Source organism: Petromyzon marinus, chromosome 73, assembly GCF_048934315.1.
Source record: "Petromyzon marinus isolate PM22_M1 ecotype Great Lakes invasive population chromosome 73, UKy_Petmar_22M1.pri1.0, whole genome shotgun sequence".
Taxonomy (NCBI): Eukaryota; Metazoa; Chordata; class Hyperoartia; order Petromyzontiformes; family Petromyzontidae; genus Petromyzon; species Petromyzon marinus.
The window spans coordinates 5,269,244-5,293,202 of NC_133739.1; the positions used below are offsets into that span (position 1 = coordinate 5,269,244).

Sequence of the window (23,959 nt, forward strand, 5' to 3'; positions counted from 1 at the left end):
ACTGTGTGTGCGTCAGGATTGCATAAGGCCATAGGCGTGAGTGAAGTTCTGATTGTGTACGCCTTATGCGTGTGGCTTTGTGGTTCTATTTCTCTGGCGTGTGTGGCCCCATTTGAGGTGCTACTCACATCTCCCTTTTTGTGTTTGTCATTGTTTGTATTCACTGAATAAAGTAAAACACGTAATCTTACACTCAAAATCAAGTTTAAGGTGAAGTAAGAAATTGGAATACACTGAATCGCGGCTATGACAAAATCGGACATGAGTATAACATGTATTTTTACGTGTAGAAATTTCCTTTTTTACCCAGCTATTTAACACCACAGTCTGATCGACTATATGAACCGAATATAAAAAACACGCAAAAATCAAACATCAATACCGTGTTGTATTATCTGTGAACCGCATATTACAACCAGAATACACTGGGAGCCTTTTAAGATTGACATCTATGGAAGCCTTTAACATTAAAGTCTATAGGTAGTCTATAATATTGGCGTCTATGGAAGCCTTAAATATTTAAGTCTATGGGATCCTTTGCCAATGAAGTCCACGGGAGCCTTTAACATTGAAGTCTGGGAGACCGGATGGTGCTCCCATCACTATGGTGCGTGGGTGGGGATGGGATGGTCGGGAACGGGAGGGAGGGATTTTGGAATCGGAGCTCTGCTCGGTGGGACGTTATCACACCCAAGTTCACATGTCGCTCGCATGTTTATTTTATTTGGCAGTAACGCAATCTGAATGCAGATTCGCATCATCACCCCGCAAATAAATTCTCTCTCATCAAGCCACTAAAACAGTGTCAGATGGTGAAAGTCTGAGGAGCGAGATTAAACATGTTACAGAAGCGCTACGATTAAATGGCTACATTAATGCTTACATTTACAGGGCATTGAATGACAAAGCAAGATCAAACAAAAATACTGCTGAAAGCGATGTTATTAAAACCATTAAAATACCATATATTGCGGAATTAACTGACAAACTAGCCAGAGTTTTGGAAAAAACATAAAATAAGAGCAAGATTTGGCATGGTAGATAAAATTCTAAAACTAGTATCTTGTATTCTTGGTTCTTTTGGTAAAGTCACATAGAAGAGAAACAATAAAATAATAAAAATATAAAACAAGAAATTCTCATGACGTTTCAACTGCAACACAAGCAATCATCATCAGGTGCGAAAACCACAGCAAGAAGATTTTTGGAAAAAGTGGCGTTTTTTAACGTTAGCACCACGGGGAGTGATTTGGCAGTTATTCAGATGGACGAGTCCATCTATGTTCGGAAAAGAGCAGGGGGGAGACGAAAATAATGGATGCGGTCTAAAAGCCACCGTAAGCGTGAACAATCAATTAAGACCCGAAATAGCTTATCAAATCCTTCCAATGATTGCTAAGCCAGAATCCATCTTCTCGGTTGAAATTGTATCTATGTTTGTATATGTGGATAGCCTCATAAACGAATCTCTCATGGTAGCCAGATGGCTTGCAGAGAACCTCTGTCTTGGAGAAGTCAATGTCATGTGAGCCCACTGAATTATAACAGTAATCTGCCACGGCCGAGGTGTTGGTCCTACCGTGTTTAAGGTCTGCTTTGTGTTCACGAATACGGTCCGAGACATGTCGTTTGGTTTCTCCAATGTAACTGCTACCACAGAGGCAACTTAGTTTGTAGATGCCCGGGTACTGTATGTCTGGAACCACATATTTTACAGACGGGAGCAGATCACGGATTTTATCTACTGTGTTGAATCAGACCTTGATATTGTGTTTATTCAGGATTTTTGAGATATTCTTTGTGACCCCCACAATGTAGGGTAAGGTGATGGTTTTGAATGGCTCCTCAAGAGGATCCTTTTTCATGGTTGGAGTGATGGCTTTGCGGATTGTGTAGTCGGAGTAACCATTAGCCTTGAGAGCTTGGTGTGCGTGCTTTAGTTCACTGGCAATGTCTTCCTGGTCGGAGATGCATTGGGCTCTATGGTATAAAGTCTTGATGAGGGAATTCTTCTGGGATGGATGGTGGTCGGAATCCGGTTTTAAGTAAGCATCCGTATGGGTAGCTTTCCTGTAGACAGAGTTGCACATTGAACCATCAGGTTTCCTTTTGATTAGGACATCCAAAAAGCGTAGCTTACCATATTTTTCGACTTCCATGGTAAATCTGATGGCTGGGTGTATGGAATTGATGTCGTCGAGGAATTGGTCTAGAGCAGGCCGGCCATGTGACCAGATGATAAAAGTGTCATCCACGTACCTCTCCCAAAATAGTATAACAGTTGAGTAGATATATTTTTTTTGTTTTAATAGCACGTGGTGTTCCCAGCTGTGTAGGTCTCGTGAGTCCAAATATTTCCCCCCTTCACGTTCCACCCGAACACCCTCCATTCTGCGATTGCCATCGTGTTAGCCGGGGCTCACGCGTGGTTGAGTTGTGATGAAGACAAAAGTTAAAAGGATAGAGACTCGGCCAATGTATGCGGAAGATGTGATGAGTGGAGATGTGGTGAGTCGACACAGAAACGCCGAGAAGTGCGCTAGGAGTGGCCTGTAACGGTGGAGTAGATCACACGCTCCGAATAGTCATCATCGATGATGATGCGGCGGTGGTGGTGATCTTCTCGGTTCATAGAACTGGCGGTTTGCTTGCCGGCCACAGTCACCATCGTGTAGACCACCTCAGCAGCATCCTGGGAGACACAGAGAGGAGAGACGGAGAGGAGGATGAGGAGGGAGAAGGGGAAGTGGTTTTGAAATGTCCACGTAAATTTAACGGCGGCCGTCACTATGTACGTACGTGTATAGTGTAGTGAATAGCAGTGGATAGTATTACTGTGTAGCGTAGTGTATAGTGTAGTGTATAGTGTAGTGTATCGTAGTATAGTGTATAGCAGTTTATAGTGTCTGGTGTAGTGTTTAGTGTAGTATTTAGTGTGTATTGTAGTCTATATTAGTGTAATTTACGTATATTGAACTCCATTCGCATGACCGTGCGGTGCCAACCATGCCAGTCAGAGGTGCGGGGGAAGGACAACAAACTAATAACAAAAAGCAATATATGGAGTGATGCATTTGTATTCCACATACTGTGCACGTTATGCATGCAATGTTCGAATATAGTTTGGGAATAATAAATTTGCTTAGTTCAGTGGTTCCAAACCTTTAGTTCAGCCTTGCACCCATTTGGTTCGCAATTGTAAAAAAGACATGTTTTCATTAACATAGCCACTTCCGTGCCCTCGTCTAGGAGGCCACTCTCCTCTTATCTTACAGTTACATGCTAATTTCTCACATTAGCATCACTAGCCCCGGCCACTTCTTTATCACCCTTGAGCTACACCCATTTCAAACCTTTTAAAAACAGTCTACCTCAGCAGCAGACCATGCTTTCCCACCTAATGATGGACACGTGTTGCGCCCGTAACGTCGTGATTTATTTAATTTTATACCTACGTGACTTTAACGAAATAACCAAAGAGTATGGATTCCTGCAGTCACGAAAGCTTCAAATCAAGATTAAAGGGTTTAATTAAACAAAGTAGTGGTACTTATGTACCCCTTGTCTTAATTTGTGTTTTGATTATTTACTTCTAAAACAATCTGGCCATGTCTCGCACCCACAGAAGCCTAGGTTAAGAAGAAAAAACACTGCTATACATTATTCGGCTGCTTTGGGAGAGTGTTTTTCCTATGAGAGATGGCATTGCCCATTATCACTGAGCCAGTGAGGCCAAGTCATGTCTGTTTCAGGGAAATTAGAATGGTGCGTGCTTTAAACTCACATCTATGTTGGCCTTTGAGCGAGTGTGCTTGGCCAGGCAGTTGGAAGCACAGCCCAGCAGCTTCTTCCCTTTACAGAGAAAACAAAAATAAAAACTGATAGTTTACAGTTTAACACGTCGCAGCCTTTCGCGACCAATATTATCCATGATAGAGGTTTGTTTGGGTTACATTGGGCAAGTATGAGTGTGTCATTAAACCCACCACCACCTGACACAACCAATTATTAAGGGGTTTGTCACGTAAACAAAACAGGTCAATTCGTTATTAGTACAGCACACCAGTTGTGTGTTCGAGAGTAAACCCACGACAACATTTACAATTATAATACCGTGACGTTTCGCCAGTATTTACGTCAACTAATATCATCAGGCAGACAGGCAGAGTTGTGTTATCAGCTACATTGAACTCTACACAGAGTCTTTACACTGAGCCTTCTTGTGGCTGCTAGCCATCGGACAAAGACTATGGTCATCGCATCATCGTGTGGCGCTTTCAGTTGCTATATAGATTACACTATACACTATAGATACACTACACTCTACACTATACTACTATACACTGCTATACACTACACTATGCACTACATTATACACTACTATACACTACACTATGCACTACACTATACACATCTATACACCACTATACACAACACTATACACGACAATATACATTACTATACACTGTACTATACACTCCACTTTTGGTTGGCCAAAAAACAAAGATGGTGGTCACCGCATCTTCGCGCAGCACTTTCAGATGCGCTGCTTCTGCGACCGTCTGGAGTGCTCTTCCTTCCGATACTAGGAAGCCACTGTACACTGCACTATACACGACTATACGCTACACTATACAGTTTCATTTTCAATTTTTCAGTTTCATTTATTTGGTATAGCCCTGTGAGCCATTCGGCTCTTGAATCGGGTGCAACCGCAACAAACAAAAAAAACATGAACAAGAAAACATCGTAAAGTGACTATGTGACTGTGCAAACAGAAATTCCAGGAAAAAACAGCAACATATTCCTGAAAAAGCACCGTGCACGAACGATGTGTGCAAAAATCCCAGTGGGATGCAAGTCAAACAACAACAACCACAAGACAACTTAGATTTAGGCCATCAGTCTAACTCCGTACTACAACAAACAAACGTGGCCAAACAAAAACACTTTTCGAAATCACCAAAAAAAGCCATAAATGCAATGTAACAGTGATCAAAGGGACTGTGACCGAATTTTTAACAATAAACTACATAAATAACATGTAACACCAAACCCTAGAGCCATAGCTGGCTGAATTAGTCACTCCACAACAACAAAAGCATCAGTTGGAGTATTACATTTTTCAATGCACCTTTAAGATCAGCACACTAAATCAAAATACAGATAATACTTTGCAGCGGTCTTCCGGAGCGAAACATTTTATTTTATTTTAGGCCACTGAATAGCAGTGGCAACTAGGGGTGTACAACTCCCCGAGAGTAGTTTCGAGTGAAGATCTCATAGGTAGTGATTCAAGTTGCAGTTTATTGGCAATATCATTCCAGACCCTGGGGGCATCAATAGCAAAGGCCCTTCCTCCAGTTTTTGTACGGCAATAGGGAATGTGAAGCTGGTAAATGAGCGAAGACCTGAGGTCAAATTTGTTCTTTGAAACAGAGAGGAAATCCAGCAGGTAGTCTGCGGATTTTTTTGTAAGTACATACACCACACTACACACTACAAACATACGCATGAACTTTTATATTCCAGGTGGTGGTGATGAGATTGTAAGGGCAGACCTTGCAGATTCGGAGTCAACTTGGCAGCAAATGGGCGCTCACGATGGCTAGGAGATGTTAACTACCTCGCCCTGTTATGCAGGAGGTCGTGGGTTCGATCCCGACCCTGACGATGCCTGCTGCTGTATATTTGGAGTCTGCGTCTCCATCTCTCTGCAGTGGTCGCCTTGATTTTTCTCCGGGTCCTCCGGTTTTTTTTCCCTCCACACTTAGAAACGAGCGTTTAGTGCGTTTGGCTGCTGCTATACATTTTCACGTGATGACGATGATACCAGCCACGTCCTTGAGCAGCTGTCATTTGTGATAACCGGCTCGCATCTGGAAAAAGCTACATAGCTCAGTAGTTGGCCAAACACCTGGTAAAATAAAAAAAAATAGGTTATAATTTACAAGTTTAATTTGTAGGAGTTCAGACTTACGTGCGAAGTACAACAGGACAATCAGCGCCACGCCGGCAGAGACCAGCACCGCAGAGATGATGTGTAAAGTGAGGTCGTGAACTGCAGCGAGAAGACGGACGGATAGACAGACTCACAATAGATACACCGCTAGCCACAGCCTCAACATACAGGGACTCCTCTATATTCCATTTAGGAACTTTAAGAGATACGTACAAACCTGTCCGTATGTCCTGTTGCAGCTGCTCACGATGGTATTGCCTGTTACAAGTTGATTTGTGAAGAGAGCAACTGTGCAGACATCTCTTGGTAAAACATTCAAGAGAGTGGAGAGGAAACACGAGCACCAAAGGGTAGTAACATCTACATCTACAGAACGTGAAGAACCAGTGGCATCTACATCTACAGGAGATTATACATCTCATAAAGCCATTCCACGTGTTGAGTGTACATGTCGTACAACATGTTTGGAATCGACCGGAGTACAGTTTGACTGAGGAACACTTACGAACAGACCTCTGGAACCTAACTCGTTCGTAAGAAGAGGAGTCTCTGTCTAGCTCTTTTTCAGAAGCGACCTGGCCATCACAAACGATAGCTCAACAAAGTGGCTGATATCATCATCCCGTGGGAATGTATTGGACGCGCTGTATCAATTCTGGTCTGTCGGTGTGAATACCTCGAGTGAGACTTCCTCCTCCTCTACTCGGGGTGGCTGAGGCAGCGGCACTTTCAGTGGTCTTGTCTGGGAACAAAACGACACGGACGTGTTAGAGAATGGCGCCAGTGAATGATTCCCCACACACACACACATCACACACACATCCTACACATACACTACATACGCTACACACACCACACACACAGCACACACACACCACACGCAAACACCACACACAAACACACCCACACACAATCAATACACACACACAACACAACTAATTCTCAAGTAATTTCACTGGACCTCCGTTTCCACACTTAAAAGGCGTTGTCTTTGTCGTGCCTCCACTCAAACTCGACTCTGTGCCTCGAGTGAGCTGACTCGAAGTCACGGTTAGAAACTAAAATTCAACTATTATTTTAATTTTACCAGGTAAAGCCCCACTACTGAGTTGCTATGTATCTCTTTTTTAGCAGTGTCCTGGCTATCACAAACGATAGCTCAACGAAGTGGCTGGTATCATCAGCAGCATCACGTGGAAATGTATAGCAGCCAAATACTCTAACCGAGTGATGTTGATTATAAATGTGGATGGAAAAATAAACTGTGACCACCGCCAGAGGGCACTGGCGTTGCAGTTCGAGGTCAAATGCCGCTCAAGCTTAAGGCTTGAACGGTGAACGCGACCAACGTGTGAAGTGAAGATAACAACTAAACATATAATTGTTTTAATCCAAAGATTATGGAATCCTCTTCCCTCAGTCCGTGAGTGACTCTACTGAGTCTGCTTCACTTTGTAAAGTCACCGTCTAAAAAACTCATCGATGTGTACCTGCGGGCTTTCCCTGTAACTTAAGCTTTTTAAAAATCCAATTCTTGTCATCTTATTGGATTGCTCTGCAATCACACTGGTCTACAATTTTTTAGACGTCGTCTGCTTCAGGGATGAAATGTGCTGTTTATTATGGATTTTGATGTACTGAATTCAAATATGACAATTAAAACAACTGATTGGCTACTTCTTCTTCGTGGTTCTTTCGGTAAGGTAACGTAGAAGGGAAATAATAAAATAATGAAAATAAAACATAATAAAATAAAATTCTCACGACGTTTCAGCCACAACACAAGTAGCCATCCTCAGGTGAAGAAACAGAACTCTCGGAAAGACAGCTCTCCAATGAACACTGCTAAGCTTGGCAGCGTATTTCAAGTTGGGTGGGAGGAGCAGAGCGCCTTGACAAAGGAGTTTACATATCAACAGAATAATTTAGCATTGAAGTAGCTGTGTTAATGTGAGAGATTAGCAGAATGTTAAAGTCAGAAAGTAGCATTTAACTGGGGGATTAACATGATGTTAGTGTGAGGAATTAGCATGTAACTGGTCACGGAAGTAGCTATGTTAAAGTTAGAGTTTACATATCAACAGAGGCATTTAGTATATTAAAACTGCAACTACCCAACTATCATACAATAAACCGATGTGAAATAATAAATATAAACTACATCAATATGATCAATGTACTCAATATATTCTCCACTAAGCTGAGCTACTAACAGACGCCAAAAGGCACACAGCTCAAAGACAATGCACTATCAAAGTAATGAGGGCTCGGGGTGAGCATCTACATCATTAGACCTCCTTTGCCAGTACCAAAATGTAATAGCTGTACGCCTTTTGGCGTCATCTGGTCGAGCACCAATTGGGTCGAGGCTCAAAAGAAAGCCGTCCCTTGGTGTGGACCAATCAGTTTCAAGGACAATGCATATATTATCATAGTATGTTTTTTGTTTGCATTTTTACTGCAGGTATTGTGCTTAATGCAGACATGAATCCTAGTAAAAAGGTTTCAGTTTTGTTGCCAGAAAAAAGGGGATAAATCCTATTGTTACATTTTGGTACTGGCAAAGGAGGTCTAATGATGTAGATGCTCACCCCGAGCCCTCATTACTATGATAGTGCATTGTCTTTGAGCAGTACACCTTTTGGCGTCATCTGATCGAGCACCAATTGGGTCGAGGCTCAAAAGAAAGCCGTCCCTTGGTGTGGATCAATCAGTTTCAAGGACAATGAATATATTATCATAGTATGTTTTTTGTTTGCATTTTGACTGCAGGTATTGTGGTTAATGCAGACATGAATCCTCGTAAAAAGATTTCAGTTTTGTTTCCAGAAAAAAGGGGAAAACCCCTATTATTACATTTTGGTACTGGCAAAGGAGGTCTAATGATGTAGAAGGATAACAATAAGTAATTTTACATTACACTTATATGTCGCAAAAATTATTATAATATGCCTCCAACTAATATTTTTATTATAAGCTGCCATAGACAGACCCCAACATTTAATTATACACTGCGTTACTATACACTACCCTATACCTTAGATTATAATAATATTAAACTTGTAATATTACACTATGTATTGTTTTACCAACCCTACTGTATACCACACTGCTGTATATTCACTATACAATTACGATACTATATATTACCAAATTACTTGTATTAAACATTACACCGAAAAGTACTAAGAGATTTGCAGGATGTTAAGGTGAGAAATTAGCATGTAACTGGGAGATTAACATGTTAATGTGAGGAATTAGCATGTAACTGGCCACGGAAGTGACTATGTTAAAGTCAGAGTTTACATATCAATATAGGCATTTATTATATGAACGCTAAAGAACTGCAACTACCCAACTATCATACAATAAACCGATGTGAAAGAACTAAATATAAACTACATCAATATAATAAATGTACTCAATATATTCTCCAATGAATTGAGCTATTAACATTAAGTAACTGGGTATACACTACACTATATAATGACTACCATATAGTGAACCGATACAAAATTAAATATAAACTACATCAATATCATCAATATGCTCAATATACTCTCCAATAAGCTGAGCTACGAACAATAAGTCATTATACATTACACTTCTATGTTGCAAAAATTATTATAAAATGCCTCCAACTAATCTTTTTTCTTACATCTCACGACTATACCCCGTATTATAAACTGCCATAGACAGACCCCAACATTTAATTATACACTGCGTTACTATACACTACCCTATACTTTAGACTATAATAATATTAGACTTGCAATATTGCACTATGTATTATTTTATCAACCCTACTGTATACCACACTGCTGTATATTCACTATACAATTACGAAACTATATATTACCTTATAAATTATATTAAACATTACACTAAATTTTGATTTAAAGCTTTCGTGACTGCAGTAATTCATATTCTTAGCTCTATCGGTAAAGTCACGTTGAAGGGAAACAATAAAATAATAAAATATATGTAAGCCATCTGGCTACCATGAGAGATTCGTTCATGAGGCTATCCACATACACAAGCACAGAGACAATTTCAACCGAGAAGATGGATTCTGGCTTAGCAATCATTGGAAAGATTTGATTAACCATTTCAGGTCTTAATTGATTGTTCACGCTTATAGTGGCTTTCAGACAGCATACATTAATTTTTCGTCTCCCCCCTCCTCTTTTCAGAACATAGATGGACTAGTCCTTCTAAATAAACTGCCAAATCGCTGCGCGTGACGCTAACGTTTTTTTCAGAAAGAAATAAATACACCGTTTAAAAATAAATAAATTTATGCAAACCGACACACCTGATGACGACCATTTGTGTTATGGTCGAAACGTCGTGAGAATTTTTATTGTTTTATATATTTTATTATTTTATTGTATCCCTTCAACGTGACTTTACCGAAAGAGCTAAGAATATAAACATTACACTGTTATACTATTTATTATTATACAATATGCTATAAACCATACCATTGACCGTCGTGTGAAAGGTACTAAGAGGCAATGCCAGCGAATGGCCTGTGGTCTGAAAGTCACCGTAAAACATAATCAATCAAGAACCGAAATGGTTTATCACATCTTTCCAATTATTACTGAGCCAGAATCCATCTTCTCAGTTGAAATTGTCTCTGTGTTTGTATATGTGGATGGCCTCATGAACGAATCTCTCATGGTAGCCGGATGGCTTGCAGAGAACCTCCGTCTTGGAGAAGTCAATGTCATGTGAGCTCACTGAATTATAACAGTGATCTGCCATGGCTGAGGTGTTCGTCCTATCGTGTTTCAGGTCTGCTTTGTGTTCATGGATACGGTCGGAGACATGTCGTTTGGTTTCTCCAATGTAACTGCTACTGTTCCCAAGATATTAAGTGTTTACATTTTACATCTATGTATATTGTGTAGATAGTCGAGTTTTATTTGTAAATTGTAAACCTAGGTCTAATCATGTGTTTATGGTTTCTTTAAATAATAACAAGTCACCTGTCCTGTTCATGTAACACTTAAAAAAATCATCAAAATGGTTATATACATAAAATGTATTATGAAACAAAAGGCAAAAAACTATCGTGTATATGTACGTACATAGTTTAGTCCTTATTCAGTGTCTACTCGGTGCTTCTTGGTTGTCTCTTGTATTCATTAAATAGAGCATCTCTTGTCACTGTCCAGCAAGTCTGCAAGCATTGATTGGGCTCCATTTGCCCTGATAGCGTTTCTCCATTGTTGCAATGTCCTGGTGAAGTCACTCGAAAGTGGACCTTTCGTGCCTTGAGCAGGTTCTCCGCCAATTCCTTGTAGTTGTCTGCCTTGCTGTTTCCGAGAAAATTTGTTGCACGAACTGGAAGGCTTTCCATGCCGTCTTTTCCTTGCCACGCAGTGCACTGCCAAATGCATAATCTCAAAGAAGTTCACGAATCTGAGGACCAACAAAGACACCTTCCTTTATCTTAGCTTCACTTAACCTTGGAAATTTTCCACGGAGGTACTTGAAAGCTGCTTGTGTTTTGTCCATGGCTTTTACAAAGTTCTTCATCAGACCCAGCTTGATGTATAAGGGTGGTAACAAAATCTCCCTTGATTCAACAAATGGTGGATGCTAAACACCTTTCCTCCCAGGCTCCAATAACTGTCAGAGTGGCCAATCTATCTTGATGTAGTGGGAATTTCTCGCACGACTATCCCATTATATTCTTGGTTCTTTCGGTAAAGCTACGTAGAAGGGAAATCATAAAATAAAATTATCATGACGTTTCGGCCACAATGCAAGCAGCCGTCCTCAGGTGAAGAAAAGAGCTGTCGGAAAGACAGCGTCCTAATGAACACTGCTAAGCTTGGCAGCGTATTTTAAGCTGGGTGAGAGGAGGAGAGCGCCTTGACAAAGGAGTTTACATAATGTAAATGCGATTGGTATTACCTTAGAGTCGCGGCATCTCTTCAGAAAGGTGAGATACTCGATTAGCTGAGCCTTCTTATCCCGGAGTTTTTTTAAGGAACTCCACATAACTTTGAGATCCTTCAACAAACAGGCTCAGCTAATCGAGTCTCTCACCTTTCTGAAGAGATGCCGCGACTCTAAGGCAATACCAATCGCATTTACACTAACCTCTGATGCTGTAACTTCTCATAATGCGAAACGAATTCTGTTTAGAACTAGCTTAGCTCTTATCTCAGAGAAAACCCGACTTATGCGCACGGAACTAGATCAGTTAGACAAGACACTCTACAAATCACACTTATCATTGACGGCACCAATGTCCTCATTGGATTTGGATCATGTAGACAATGACTGCTGCTTCAGCTGCGACTATGTCGACCAAATGTAAGGAAAACTTGATTTCCAAATTTAACCTCCTTTCCAACAAGAGACCAGACCCACACACCGAAAAGCTAGACGTTAACAAAGTCGTAATTACTCGCAGTAACAGTTCTATTTCCGATGGTCTGAAATCCGTTTTAGCTAAAGGGCTAAACTTTGCAGTCACACCTAGACACATACCAGTTAATGATATCATTGCCCAAGTAGACGTGGCTCTCAAAGGCCTGGGTCACATCGCTGCAGACGTAGCAAGATCTGAAATTGCTGCAACCCTCAAAAACGCTAAGATGCCAGCTAGCAACATCAGCAAAGATGAGCGTTTTTAATTATCTCAATTAAAAAAGAGGGATGACATTGTCACCCTCTCAGCCAACAAGGGCAATGCCACTGTCATCATGGATAAAATATAATATAACAACAAAATTCAAGAACTACTCAACGATGGCAGCTATACAAAAATAAAAAGAGACCCCACCAACAGCCTCGTTATATAAACCAACAAATCATTTCTGATTCAACCACATTCATTGATCAAACCAAACAGTTATCGTTGAAACCTTCTGCTGCCAGGCCACCAAGATTATATAGCTTATCAAAGATATATTAAGAAGATACACCCCTTCGTCCCATCGTCTCTACTATCAACTCCCCCCTAAAAACTGGCTAGTTTTTTGTCTGAAATCCTGCGGCCTTTCACTGGAAAAAAACACCCTTGCGGTACTAAACTCTATTCACCTGGTAGCAACAATCAAGGGTATTTCCCTGTCCCCAGATGACCTGCTTGTCAGTTTTGATGTGGTTTCCTTATTCACCAAAGTTCCTGTACCTGACACCATCGCAATCATTGAAGACTTGGTTCATCAATGACTGAACACTGAGGTACCCCCCCAACCTGGTTAGACACTGCTTAACCAATACATACTTCACCTGGAATGGAACTTTCTACAAACAAACTGAGGGCACCCCAATGGGCTCCCCCCTATCTCCGGTTGTAGTCAACATTTTCATGGAGAAATTTGAGAATGACGCCATCCAAACTGCCACTCTACGCCCAACCTTATGGAAGAGGTATGTGGATGACACATTTGTCATCTGGCCACATGGCCGGCCTGCTCTAGACCAATTCCTCGACCACATCAATTCCATACACCCAGCCATCAGATTTACCTTGGAAGTCGAAAAAGATGGCAAGCTACCCTTATTGGATGTCCTAATAAAAAAGAGACCTAATTGTTTAATGAGCCATTCTGTCTTTAGGAAAGCTACCAATACGAATGCTTACCTCAAACCGGATTCCCACTACCATCCATCCCAGAAGAATTCCCTCATCAAGACTCTACACCATAGAGCCCAATGCATCTCCAAACAAGAACATGTTACCAGTGAACTCAAGCACGTACACCAAGCTCTCAATGCTAATGGTTACTTCGACTACACAATCTGCAAAGCCATCACTCCAACAATGAAGAAGGATCCTCTTGAGGAGTCATTCAAAACCATCACCTTACCCTACATTGCGGGGGTCACAAAAATATCTCCAAAATCCTGAATAAACACAAGTACCAGGTCCGATTCAACACAGTACATAAATCTGTGAACTGGTCCTGTCTGTAAAAGATGTGATTCCAGACATACAGTACCCTGGCGTCTACAAACTAAGCTGCCTCTGTGGTAGCAGTTACATTGGAGAAACCAAACGGCATGTCTCGGACTGCATCCGTGAACACAAGCAAACCTGAAACACGGTAGTACCAACACCTCAGCCGTGGCAGACCATTGTTATAATTCAGTGGGCTCACATGACATTGACGTCTCCAAGACGGAGGTTCTCTGCAAGTCATCCACATATACAAACACAATTTCAACCAAGAAGATGGATTCTGGCTCAGCAATCATTGGAAGGACGTGATAAACCATTTCGGTTCTTGATTGATTGTGTTCACGTTTACGGTGACTTTCAGATCGCATGGCTGATGAGACAGCTTTGTGGATTGTACGGTCAGAATATCCATTCATCCTGAGAGTTTGGTGTACGTGCTCCAGCTCACTGGCTAGGTGATGCTGGTCGGAAATGCAATGGGCGCTATGGTGTAGTGTTTTGATGAGGGAATTCTTCTGGGCTGGGTGGTGGTGGGATTCAGGCTTTAGATAGACATCCGTGTGGGTGGCTTTCCTGTAGACAGTGTCCCAACGAGCCATTAGGTCTCTTCTCGGTCAAAACATCCAGGAATGGTAGCTTGCCATCCTTTTCCACTTCCATGGTGAATTTGAAAGATGGGTGTATGGAATTGATGTGGTTGAGACATTGGTTCAGTGCTGGCAGGCCATGTGGCCAGATGACGAACGTGTTATCTACGTATCTCTACCACAAGGAAGGACGTAGGGTGGATGTCTGGATGGCATGTCTCAAATTTCTCTATGAAAACATTCGCTACCACTGGCAATAAGGGAGAACCCATTGGGGTACCCTCATTTTATTTGAAGAATGTACCATTCCAGGTGAATTAAGTGTTGGTAAGGCAGTGCCTTACCAAAGTTGGTACATTTGGATTCAGTCCCTGTTGGACCAGTTTTCAATGATTGCAATGGTATCAGGTAAAGGTGCTTAGTGAACAGGGAGACTACATCGAAACTGACAAGTAAATCATCTGGAGACAATCAACAATTTTAAGCATCATTTTCATTCTCAGTCACCCAGCATTAGTAAAATTGGACTACGTTTATTTCCAAAGCATTTTGGCTGCAGACCAGTGCTATTATTCGCTTTCATCACAGTTCTTCATGTTATTGGAATTTCGTGTGTGTAGTCATTGATGTTGTTCATGGCAGCTTTCTGATTCGCTTAGATTGCATCTGCTATACTTGTGAGTGGAGTTGTTATTTTACATACAGCGCTTTGAGATACATCAAATATAAAAGGCGCTTCATAAAATAGAGGTTCTGACTATTATAATTAGGTTGGGGGTTCGATCCCGACCCTGACGATGGCTGCTCTAATATTTGAAGTTGCATGTCTCTCTCTCATCATCATCACGGTGGCTAGGAGATGCTAACTCCCTCGCCTGGTATGCAGGAGGTCATTGGTTCGATTTTCCGAACCTGACGCCTGCTGTATATTTGGAGTTTGCATGTCTCTCTGTCATCATCACAGTGGCTAGGAGATGTTAACTCATTCGCTTGGTATGCAGGAGGTCGTGGGTTCGATCCCAACCCTGATGCCTGGTTTTTAATTGGAGTTTGTGTGCCTCTCTCCCCTTTGTCCCATAGATTTTTCTCTGGTTCCTCTGTTTTTTTTTCCGTCCACATTTAGAATCAACATCACTAGAGTATTTGGAATGCTATATATTTCCACGTGATACTGATGATGATATCAGCCATTTTGTTAGCTATTATTTGTGATCACCAGGTCACTGCTAAAAAAAGTGCTGCATAGCAGCTCAGTAATACTTCACGCCTGAGGGGAAGGGCGCACTCGGGCAGATTCAGATATCGCTCACCGCTGATGTTAGTCCGCCACCTGGAATCAAACTCACGTAGCTGGGTCGGTAGCCTGAGTCTGTTTTGATGACGTTGTACCTCTCCCCCACCCATGGCCAACACCGTGAAACTCACTCTCAAGAATCGTCCTTACCCCGGGGCTTCGGCATCAACTCGTGTTGGACCGCAAGCGTCACGGTCGCTTTGCTGGAATGGATTTTGTTCTCGTGTCCCCATCGATGTTGGCACTCGTAGATTACACTGTCGTTGAGCGTGACGTCGGTGAGGATCAGGGAGGCGTCGTGTGCTCCCAAGGCGGCCAGGTGGACCCTGCCCTTGTACCCAGCTTCCGTGTGGTTATTGCGGGTCTTCATGCTTCTCACAATTGGCAGTTTCTCTGAGGTGACCTTGAACCATGTGATCGTGTCGAGGGCACAGAGCGGAGAGTACGCCTGGCACGGGAGCGTCACCGTCTCCCCAGGAGTGCAGCGAAGTGAATCTCGCGGGGTGTAAACCTCACAGCCTGCGAGGGAGCACAGAGAGACAAAGAGGTAAAACACACACATAGGCACACACACACACACACGGGTACACCAATACCAATACCCGCCATTCGCCACTTTGTGACGGTGATATCACCACGCCGCCTATGCCAGGACAGGTGCACTTTGAGACCACGTGAAGTGTCAAAGGCTCGCTGACAGGAGGTATCGGAACAGACCAAGGCGTCTTGGGTCGGGTGATTGAGATGACCAGCTGTACCTCCGACTGTGCCACCTTGCTGCATTTTAGCTGCTCGGTGCATCGCTCATTGTTTTGAGCATCGCTCCTCTGCCCTCCGTTGTTGCTGGAGGGCAACTGCCTTCAACTGCCCAGCAGCGTCCTTCATGAGCCTCCTCCATAGAGGCCGATCTTGAGAACGCTAGTACCAGTTGTCGGCATGTCCACTCAGCTCCACATCCTCCCATATCGCATCAGCCCATCTCTTCTCCAGCCTGTGCCGCACCCATTTAGGCCCCTCTTATCTGGACAAACAGAAACGGCTTGGGTATACGGGTGTCTAGGCACTGTGAAAATGTGGCAGGGCTCTCCTAAAAGGCAATTGTAATGGGCGCCACGGTGGCTATGAGATGGTATCTACTTCTCCTGGTATGCAGGAAGTCGTGGTTTTGATCCAGATCTTGACGATGCCTGCTGTATATTTGGAGTTTTGAGTGTATCTCTCCCCCGTGGTGGTCGTGTGGAATTTTATCTGGGTTCTCCGGTTTTAGAATCAACGGTCACGTGCTTATAGTATTTGGCTGCTGCTAAAAATGGCCACATAAGCCACTTCGTTGGGCTGCTATCGTTCGTGGCCAGGTAACTTGTGGAAAATAGCTACATAACTCGGTGGGGACCTTACCTGGTAAGATACAAAATTGGTTTAGTTCAAATCGTTTTGTTGTACAATTCAGTGAGGGTTCCCTTGGTAAACAAACTTAATGTTAATACTGTAATTAACCTACAAGTGATCCCATCTCATTGCCCTGCTATCACACTCGTACCACTCATGACTGAGTGATTTCCATTCATTAATTATTTTTTTTAGTAAGAACTCGCCCCCACTAAAGAGGGCATCACAATACTTTACAGTATAAAGTAAACGAAGCTAGTCCTACCTATACAATCAAGGCACACATAAAAATATCAAAAGGAGAGGTCATGCTCAAGGAAACGCTAAAAGGAAGAAAAAATGTATTGCAGAGTTTCCTGAACTGTTCAGTGCTCGGAGCGGATCTAAGAGGCCGGCAGAAGTGAGTTTCAGATCTTAGGCACTGCAATCGACAAGCTGCTACTACTAAAATATAGGTTGAGCTAGCAGACCCTGGCCTGAGATGCACAAGATATGTATCTACCAGATGTCTGGGGGGTCAGACGGGACTGCAGGTACTCAGGTCCAAGGCCATCTTGTTACCTTCATGAACAGCTAGGAACTGTTGGCTCTCAGATCGCAGTTCCCCATCGTCCGAGTCCCACACGGCTGTAACTTTGTAGTATCCAGCGTCATCTGCTGTGAGCGCTTCAATGGAGAGTGAGAAGTTGGAGGAGTTGTCACCGTAGATCCAGGCTCTCCCCCTGTAGTGCGAGTGCACATGCGTCGAGCTGTTGAATGATGCGATCTGGACCTTATATGACGTCCATTTGGCTCTGTCAATGTATGAGGCCTTGGTCCACATGATGGTCTTGAGTGTGCATTTCGGAGGTGTGGTTATGTGAGCCGTAAACAGAACGGAGTCACCCAACGTTTTCGGTTTCTCTTCATTTGTCAAGACGATCCGGCAAGCTGCAACATGCAAAGAGACAACGATTCACATTCACATCTTAAGGTGATTGAATTTTCATGACTGTAACGATTAAACTTACTCCACTTTCTATTTGGTTCTTTCGGTAAAGTCACGTAGGTAGAAAAATAATAGATCACGACGTTTCGATCGCAACACAAGCAATCGTCATCAGGTGGGACAACCAAATCAAGAAAAAACTGCTTATTTTGCAAGTTTAAACTTGGCTTAAACGTCAACTTAACGCTGTCCCTCCAAGTTTCAATGACGAAAATGTCTCACCATCTTCATCTCTGTCCACATATTTATTTTCCTTCTACTGTATACCTTGCAAATGCTATGGTGCACATTGTTATCACCAATTTATTGTAGAACAATCTCTTGTTTACGAGATGAGTGTTCTTGATAACGCCCAATGATTTTGAATGATGTTTTGTGTAAAATTGTAAATATTTTGCTTGCATTCAACGTTCCGGTAGTTTTGGTATCAAACCAAACCAATCTACACAATTGTCCACGTGACTACTTGATTTGACTGCCTCAGTCGGGTGGGGCAGGGATATAGTTAAACATTGCCTGATATTGTACCTACTACATGCTTTAACCCAAACTAAGCGAAATTAAATTGTAATGTTGCTCGTAAAAGCGTACCTCCAAATATATAAATTACGACTTGTTCGTATCTACAATGATGTCCCTGTGAGGTCATAATAAATGGGGGTACCTGGGTGGCGAGATGTTAACTCCCTTGCCTGGTATACAGAAGGTCGTGGGTTCAAATCTCCACCCTGACACCTGCTGTATATTTCGAGTCGGTGTGTAAATCTCGTCGTGGTCATGTGGATTTATTTGGTACCAGTAGAGACATGGGTGATGATGATGATTATGTTAATGGTGGTGGTGAAAAACGGTGGTAGGAGTGGTTCAGCGGTTAGCACTATGCTGCGCTTTGAGTTCGATTACCACTCATGGCCACCAACACCAGTGATAGCGATTATCTGAACTGGTCCTGGGCCTCCGATAGCTCTACTCAGCCTCAATCGATTACCTGGTGTGGTGTGTCAACATCGCCACTGCGGAGGCAAAGACGGGAGGGTGTGCCGCTGGCCACCCACCCCCTCATGTGCCGTGCCAGCCTTCATAGGTACTCGCTAGCAGCACTTTCCCCTAAAGTATATTAATAGCTATACGGGAGATCTTTGTCTTTTCTTGGTGCAGCATACTAGTGACAAATGTTCACGTTATGGGAGTCACCGTGCATGACGCTCAGACGCACTACCGTGACCTCCTCCCGTCCGTCCTCCAACTCCGCATCGCAAGCGTACAGGCCAGCGTCATCATGCCGCGTGGTATTCAGCTCCAGGCTCCACTTCATTCCCTCAACTCCCAGGCGGAAGTGCCAGAGCTTCCCTCTGTGAGGGGGGTACACCACGCCTCCTGCCCCATCCCAAGAGGCGAGCTTCTCGTCCGGGTAGTTCTTGTACCACGTCACGCGTCGCGGTTGCACCGTGGGACTTGAATTGAAGCAGTGCAGTGTGGAGCTGCCTCCATCGACGCCACTGATCGTGAGTACCGGAGAGGTGAACTCCATCTCTGCAGAAGAACCGTGTCGATGAGGATGTCAATCTTATATCGATTTAAATATATAGCACCTTTTTCCAAGACACTATCGAGCAATTATATAATTGTAAATACGATTATAGTGGTTGATTACAATGGAAAACCGTCAATATGCTTCCTGTACCGCTCCACCTGTAACCCTGGAAATCCAATGATACACTTCCTGTATCGAAAAATCTAACTGAAAACTCAGCTCCAGGACTCTCTTCCTGAAAACTTAAATGTAAAATGTAATAAATAACCAGTACTGTACCTTTACAATTAAAATGACCAAGATAACAGACCGCTTATCTGACACAAGTGTATGGTTAGACAAACAATCAGGAGGTAGGCCAAGGCCTCCCATTGGTGTAGAGAGACCTTCACAGGGATTGGTCTGGAGGCAAGATTTAAAGGGATTAGAGGAAATATTTGAAAGATAAAAAGGCAGGAAGCAAGGGTCGACTGTAGAAGGATGGTTGAGAAACGTTGGTAGGGAACGTTCAGGATTGGCCGAAGGGAGTGGGGTGATAGAAGCTTCCAGAGAGGGGCTCGGCAAGATGGGACGTTCTCAAGACCCAGCTCTGGGCATTGTAAGTGCTGTGTCTGAATAAAGGCTCTTAAAAAGTCACGAGTGATGGCGTCACTAAACAATGAACCTCCTCTGAAATCATGTTCTGAGTGCACACCTGTTGACATTTGTAAAACACCCCGAGCAGTTAACCAATTCACCTGAAGACTGAAATATCACCAATAGCTCTCTGCCGTAAACGATCAGATAACATTTTTTTAAAGTATTTCATAAGTTCCCGAGGCATGGCGCATGTGTGCCCACCTGCATAACAACAACAATGTTTTTCAACCTGCTCCTGTGTCTGTGTTTCTTTCTCTGACTCAAAAATATCTGACCACCTTATTACCGCCTATCAATCATTGGCAACTCCAGGCTCAGCAGACTTGTCCAAACCCATGACTATGCTCCCTGCAACACCGCATAAGATGCCCTTTCCCAAGCTTTTACCAGGCGAGGTCGGGCTTCCACGTGGCTGCAGGCCACATCTCTTGTGCCGCGCCTCTATCTCAACGTTCACGCAACCCAGCGTCATGCCTTTCGTGTGCCTCGCATCGCCCCGAAGCGGCAACAGCACAGGCTGAGAGGATGGAGGCCCTTCACACACGGTCCACCCCTCTCTCAATATTAAACTTGAGGCGACCTCGCGGGCACCCTCACCGCCACACTATCCTGCCCCACCTGGTTCCTCCTCCCTCCTGTCACTCTCAATCCAGGCTCCTCCCCTCCTGTCCCTGAGATATCGCCCCTCCAGCAATCCACCGCGCCGAACCGAGGGAGGGGTAGAATGAGGGGGGGGGGGGGTCGTAAGGGCTGCGACAGTAGCGATGGGCGTAGTGATAGGGGTAGAGGTTGTTGTTATAGTGATAGGGGTAGTGATAGGTGTAGAGGCTGGGGTAGGCCTGGTTGTAGATGGATGAGAGAAGAGGTTGTGTAGACACCTAGAAGGATGAGGTGACAAAACACGAGAGGTGGTAACAACTAAATACAAACTTAGAGCATGCAGACAGGGGGAGGTAGAGAAGAGGGGGGTTTGGACCACAATATTATTCGGGTGAGGTGAAAACAATGATGAGATAGAAAAAAAGTACGTGGACATTATGGCAAAATTTGCGAATAATTGTGTTCGTAATGTTGTATATAGGCCCTTTTTCCATCTTAATATTAACAAGTAATTTTCCGATACATATATTTATATTGTTGTTTAAAAAAAAAAAAACCCCAACCCAGGCCCTCAGCATGGTATGTGGAGGTCATGAAAAGCCATTTAGCATGACCTACTGACGTGATTTTGACCGTTACAAACTCCCAGGGTCAATAGAACAGACAGAGTGCAGAGCAGCGAATTGCAAGAGACTGACGTAAACACGAAGCCAGGGTCACTGAGAGTTTGTGCTAGCCACAGACGGCCAAGCAAACAGCCAACCATTTATCCTGCATTACTATTTAAGTAACGTAAAGTTCGAAATTCAACAACGGGAATAGGCTAATTATCGACCCTCATGCTCACTCCAATTGGCAACCAGGCCACAAGCGACACCATTGAACCATCACCCATCTATTAATTCAATATGAAATGTTATTTCCATGTTTAAAAATGTCTATACAACTTGACCCGCAGCATATGACAATCAGAATTTTCCTAAGTCAAAATGAATTCTCTAACCCCCAGATATAAGCGAATAATAAGCAGAGTCAATATAAGGTTAGAGGAAGAAAAAAAAGCGCACAGCAAAACCACAAACGTAAGCCAAAAAGCCTGGAAAACCCAAGGGCATGGAGAGAGAGGCAGATGAATGCCAGCTTGTGAAGCTGACATCGGGATGCTAGACATAAGAGTGGAATGAATCAACCAACTCATTATCGCTGCCACCTGCACTCAACAAGGCTGAAAACGAAGATAACACTCCCTCACCGCAGCTACACAGAGTGACAGAAATTAATGAGGCATTGAATTGGCGGCGTCAGCGGGACAACGGTGCGAGTAGAGAGAGTGGGGGCAAAGGGTGGCGGACCCCGCGCGAGCCGGAATAAGGGGGGGGGAAGAGATGCTTGGAATGCCGGCGTGTCAGCAAAAACCCCAGGCAAAGTTTTAAGAGAAATAAAGGAACCATGTATAATTTCATACATAACATTAATGTTAACGCTTTTCACTGTAAACTATACTCCGCTTACACAACTGTGTTAAACATAAACTACATGACGTAAGCGATGTTAAACCCAGGGTCAGAGAGAGAAAGAGATTCCGGCCGTCTTTGTCTCCCCACAGCGCGGGGTAGGAGTGTGCATACGCTCGGAAAAAACACCTTCCCTTGACATGGGTCAAACACCACAATGGAAAGCTGACACAGACCTTGTGTTACATACAGAGTTATGGCTGCGGCTGGTGCGATACCGACCTGTGATGGAATAATGTTAACTTTAAAAACCTAAACCATTCCTTTGTGCGTCGAGAATTGACATGCAGGGAGCCAAGCTTGCCCTCCCTCTCGCACCGGCAGACAGAGGGACGCCTTCGAAACAATTTGTAACATCTGTTTGTTTTACTTCTTGGTGGTTTTTGGAAAGAGGAGGACAATAGAATATGCCGTAAATGGCGCACACAAGGACACACATATGGACGAACACACATACGGACACATGCTCCAGACCATGACACACCGCTAAATCAAAAGAAGCCCCACCTTGTGGGGAGGAGCCAACAGGAAGGATTTTGGCATAAAAGAGGACACTGCAGCATTGAAAACTCAGTTCGTCCGGAACTCAGCTAAGTTCGCCAGGAGCTCAGTTGAGCCCATCATTGGAGCTCAGCTCAGCTAGGCTCATCAGCTTGCCAACAGCTCATCAGCAAGCGGGCAAGACCCGCTTGGCAGCTCAACGCATCCCTGCAGGAGGCCTCTGCCGACGCGGAGGAGGTCTCTGCCGCCCGCTGGGGTGGCGAGGGTCGCTGTTTAGCGACGAGGCTACGTGGGGCGAGTCAGCATCATCAAAGTAGAATTGCAACAAACGTGCATTGCCAGCGCCGATTGCGCAACCGGGTCAACACTCAACGGCACGACCGTGCACGCTGTAAACGAGCTGTGGGCGCCATCTACCGACCGGTCATCGCAACTACAACAGTGTGTCGGCTCGCCGACCTACATCCGCCGAACTGAATCAATCATCGGAGAGGATAATCGACTGATACGTATGACGCGCCCCGCCCCACCACACGACAATCAGGCGTCTGCTTGACATAAAAATCAACTCCGAACACTGACTATTCAACACAATTATATCAGGGACAAAGACAATCTCAAACGTGAACCATCTGGCCGTGGAGGCATCGCTACAGATCGTGTGATAACAGTCCGTCGTTTATAAGTATATTCATAACTTTCCTCCTTAATATTTTGTATTGTTTGTACTTCTAATCGCATAAATTACCAATAGATTAATCTATCCGAATTAGTTCTGGACACCTTCGCCACGAAGCTACGCACACAGGGAGAATTCGTGTAAACCAGCTTCCTAATCATACAATCTTGTATACGAATTTATTAATCTCCCGGGAGAAGCACGTTCCACCGCACCCCGAGCAATCTCTTAATTATACAATATCGTTGATGAATCTATGAACGTATAATTGTGCCTTTAGGAATGATAATAATTTTTGATTGTCTTTTCGTATGAATACCGTCGCATAATTTTAAGGACTTT

General features: G+C 43.5%; 1 protein-coding gene across 1 annotated transcript in view; it reads right to left on the minus strand.

Annotated features, from left to right (window-relative positions):
- Window positions 1–204: 204 nt before the first annotated feature.
- LOC116957395 (uncharacterized) overlaps window positions 205–23,959 on the minus strand; it is a 53,446-nt gene continuing 29,691 nt past the window's right edge. Inside the window, exons 3-9 of the mRNA XM_076055860.1 lie at window positions 19,345–19,683; window positions 17,724–18,092; window positions 15,924–16,292; window positions 6,639–6,704; window positions 5,981–6,061; window positions 3,785–3,852; window positions 205–2,692 (exon numbers count right to left, since the gene is read on the minus strand). Coding sequence (XP_075911975.1) covers window positions 2,540–2,692; window positions 3,785–3,852; window positions 5,981–6,061; window positions 6,639–6,704; window positions 15,924–16,292; window positions 17,724–18,092; window positions 19,345–19,683 — 1,445 coding nt within the window. The 3' untranslated portion in view covers window positions 205–2,539. The remainder of the gene's footprint in view (window positions 2,693–3,784; window positions 3,853–5,980; window positions 6,062–6,638; window positions 6,705–15,923; window positions 16,293–17,723; window positions 18,093–19,344; window positions 19,684–23,959) is intronic.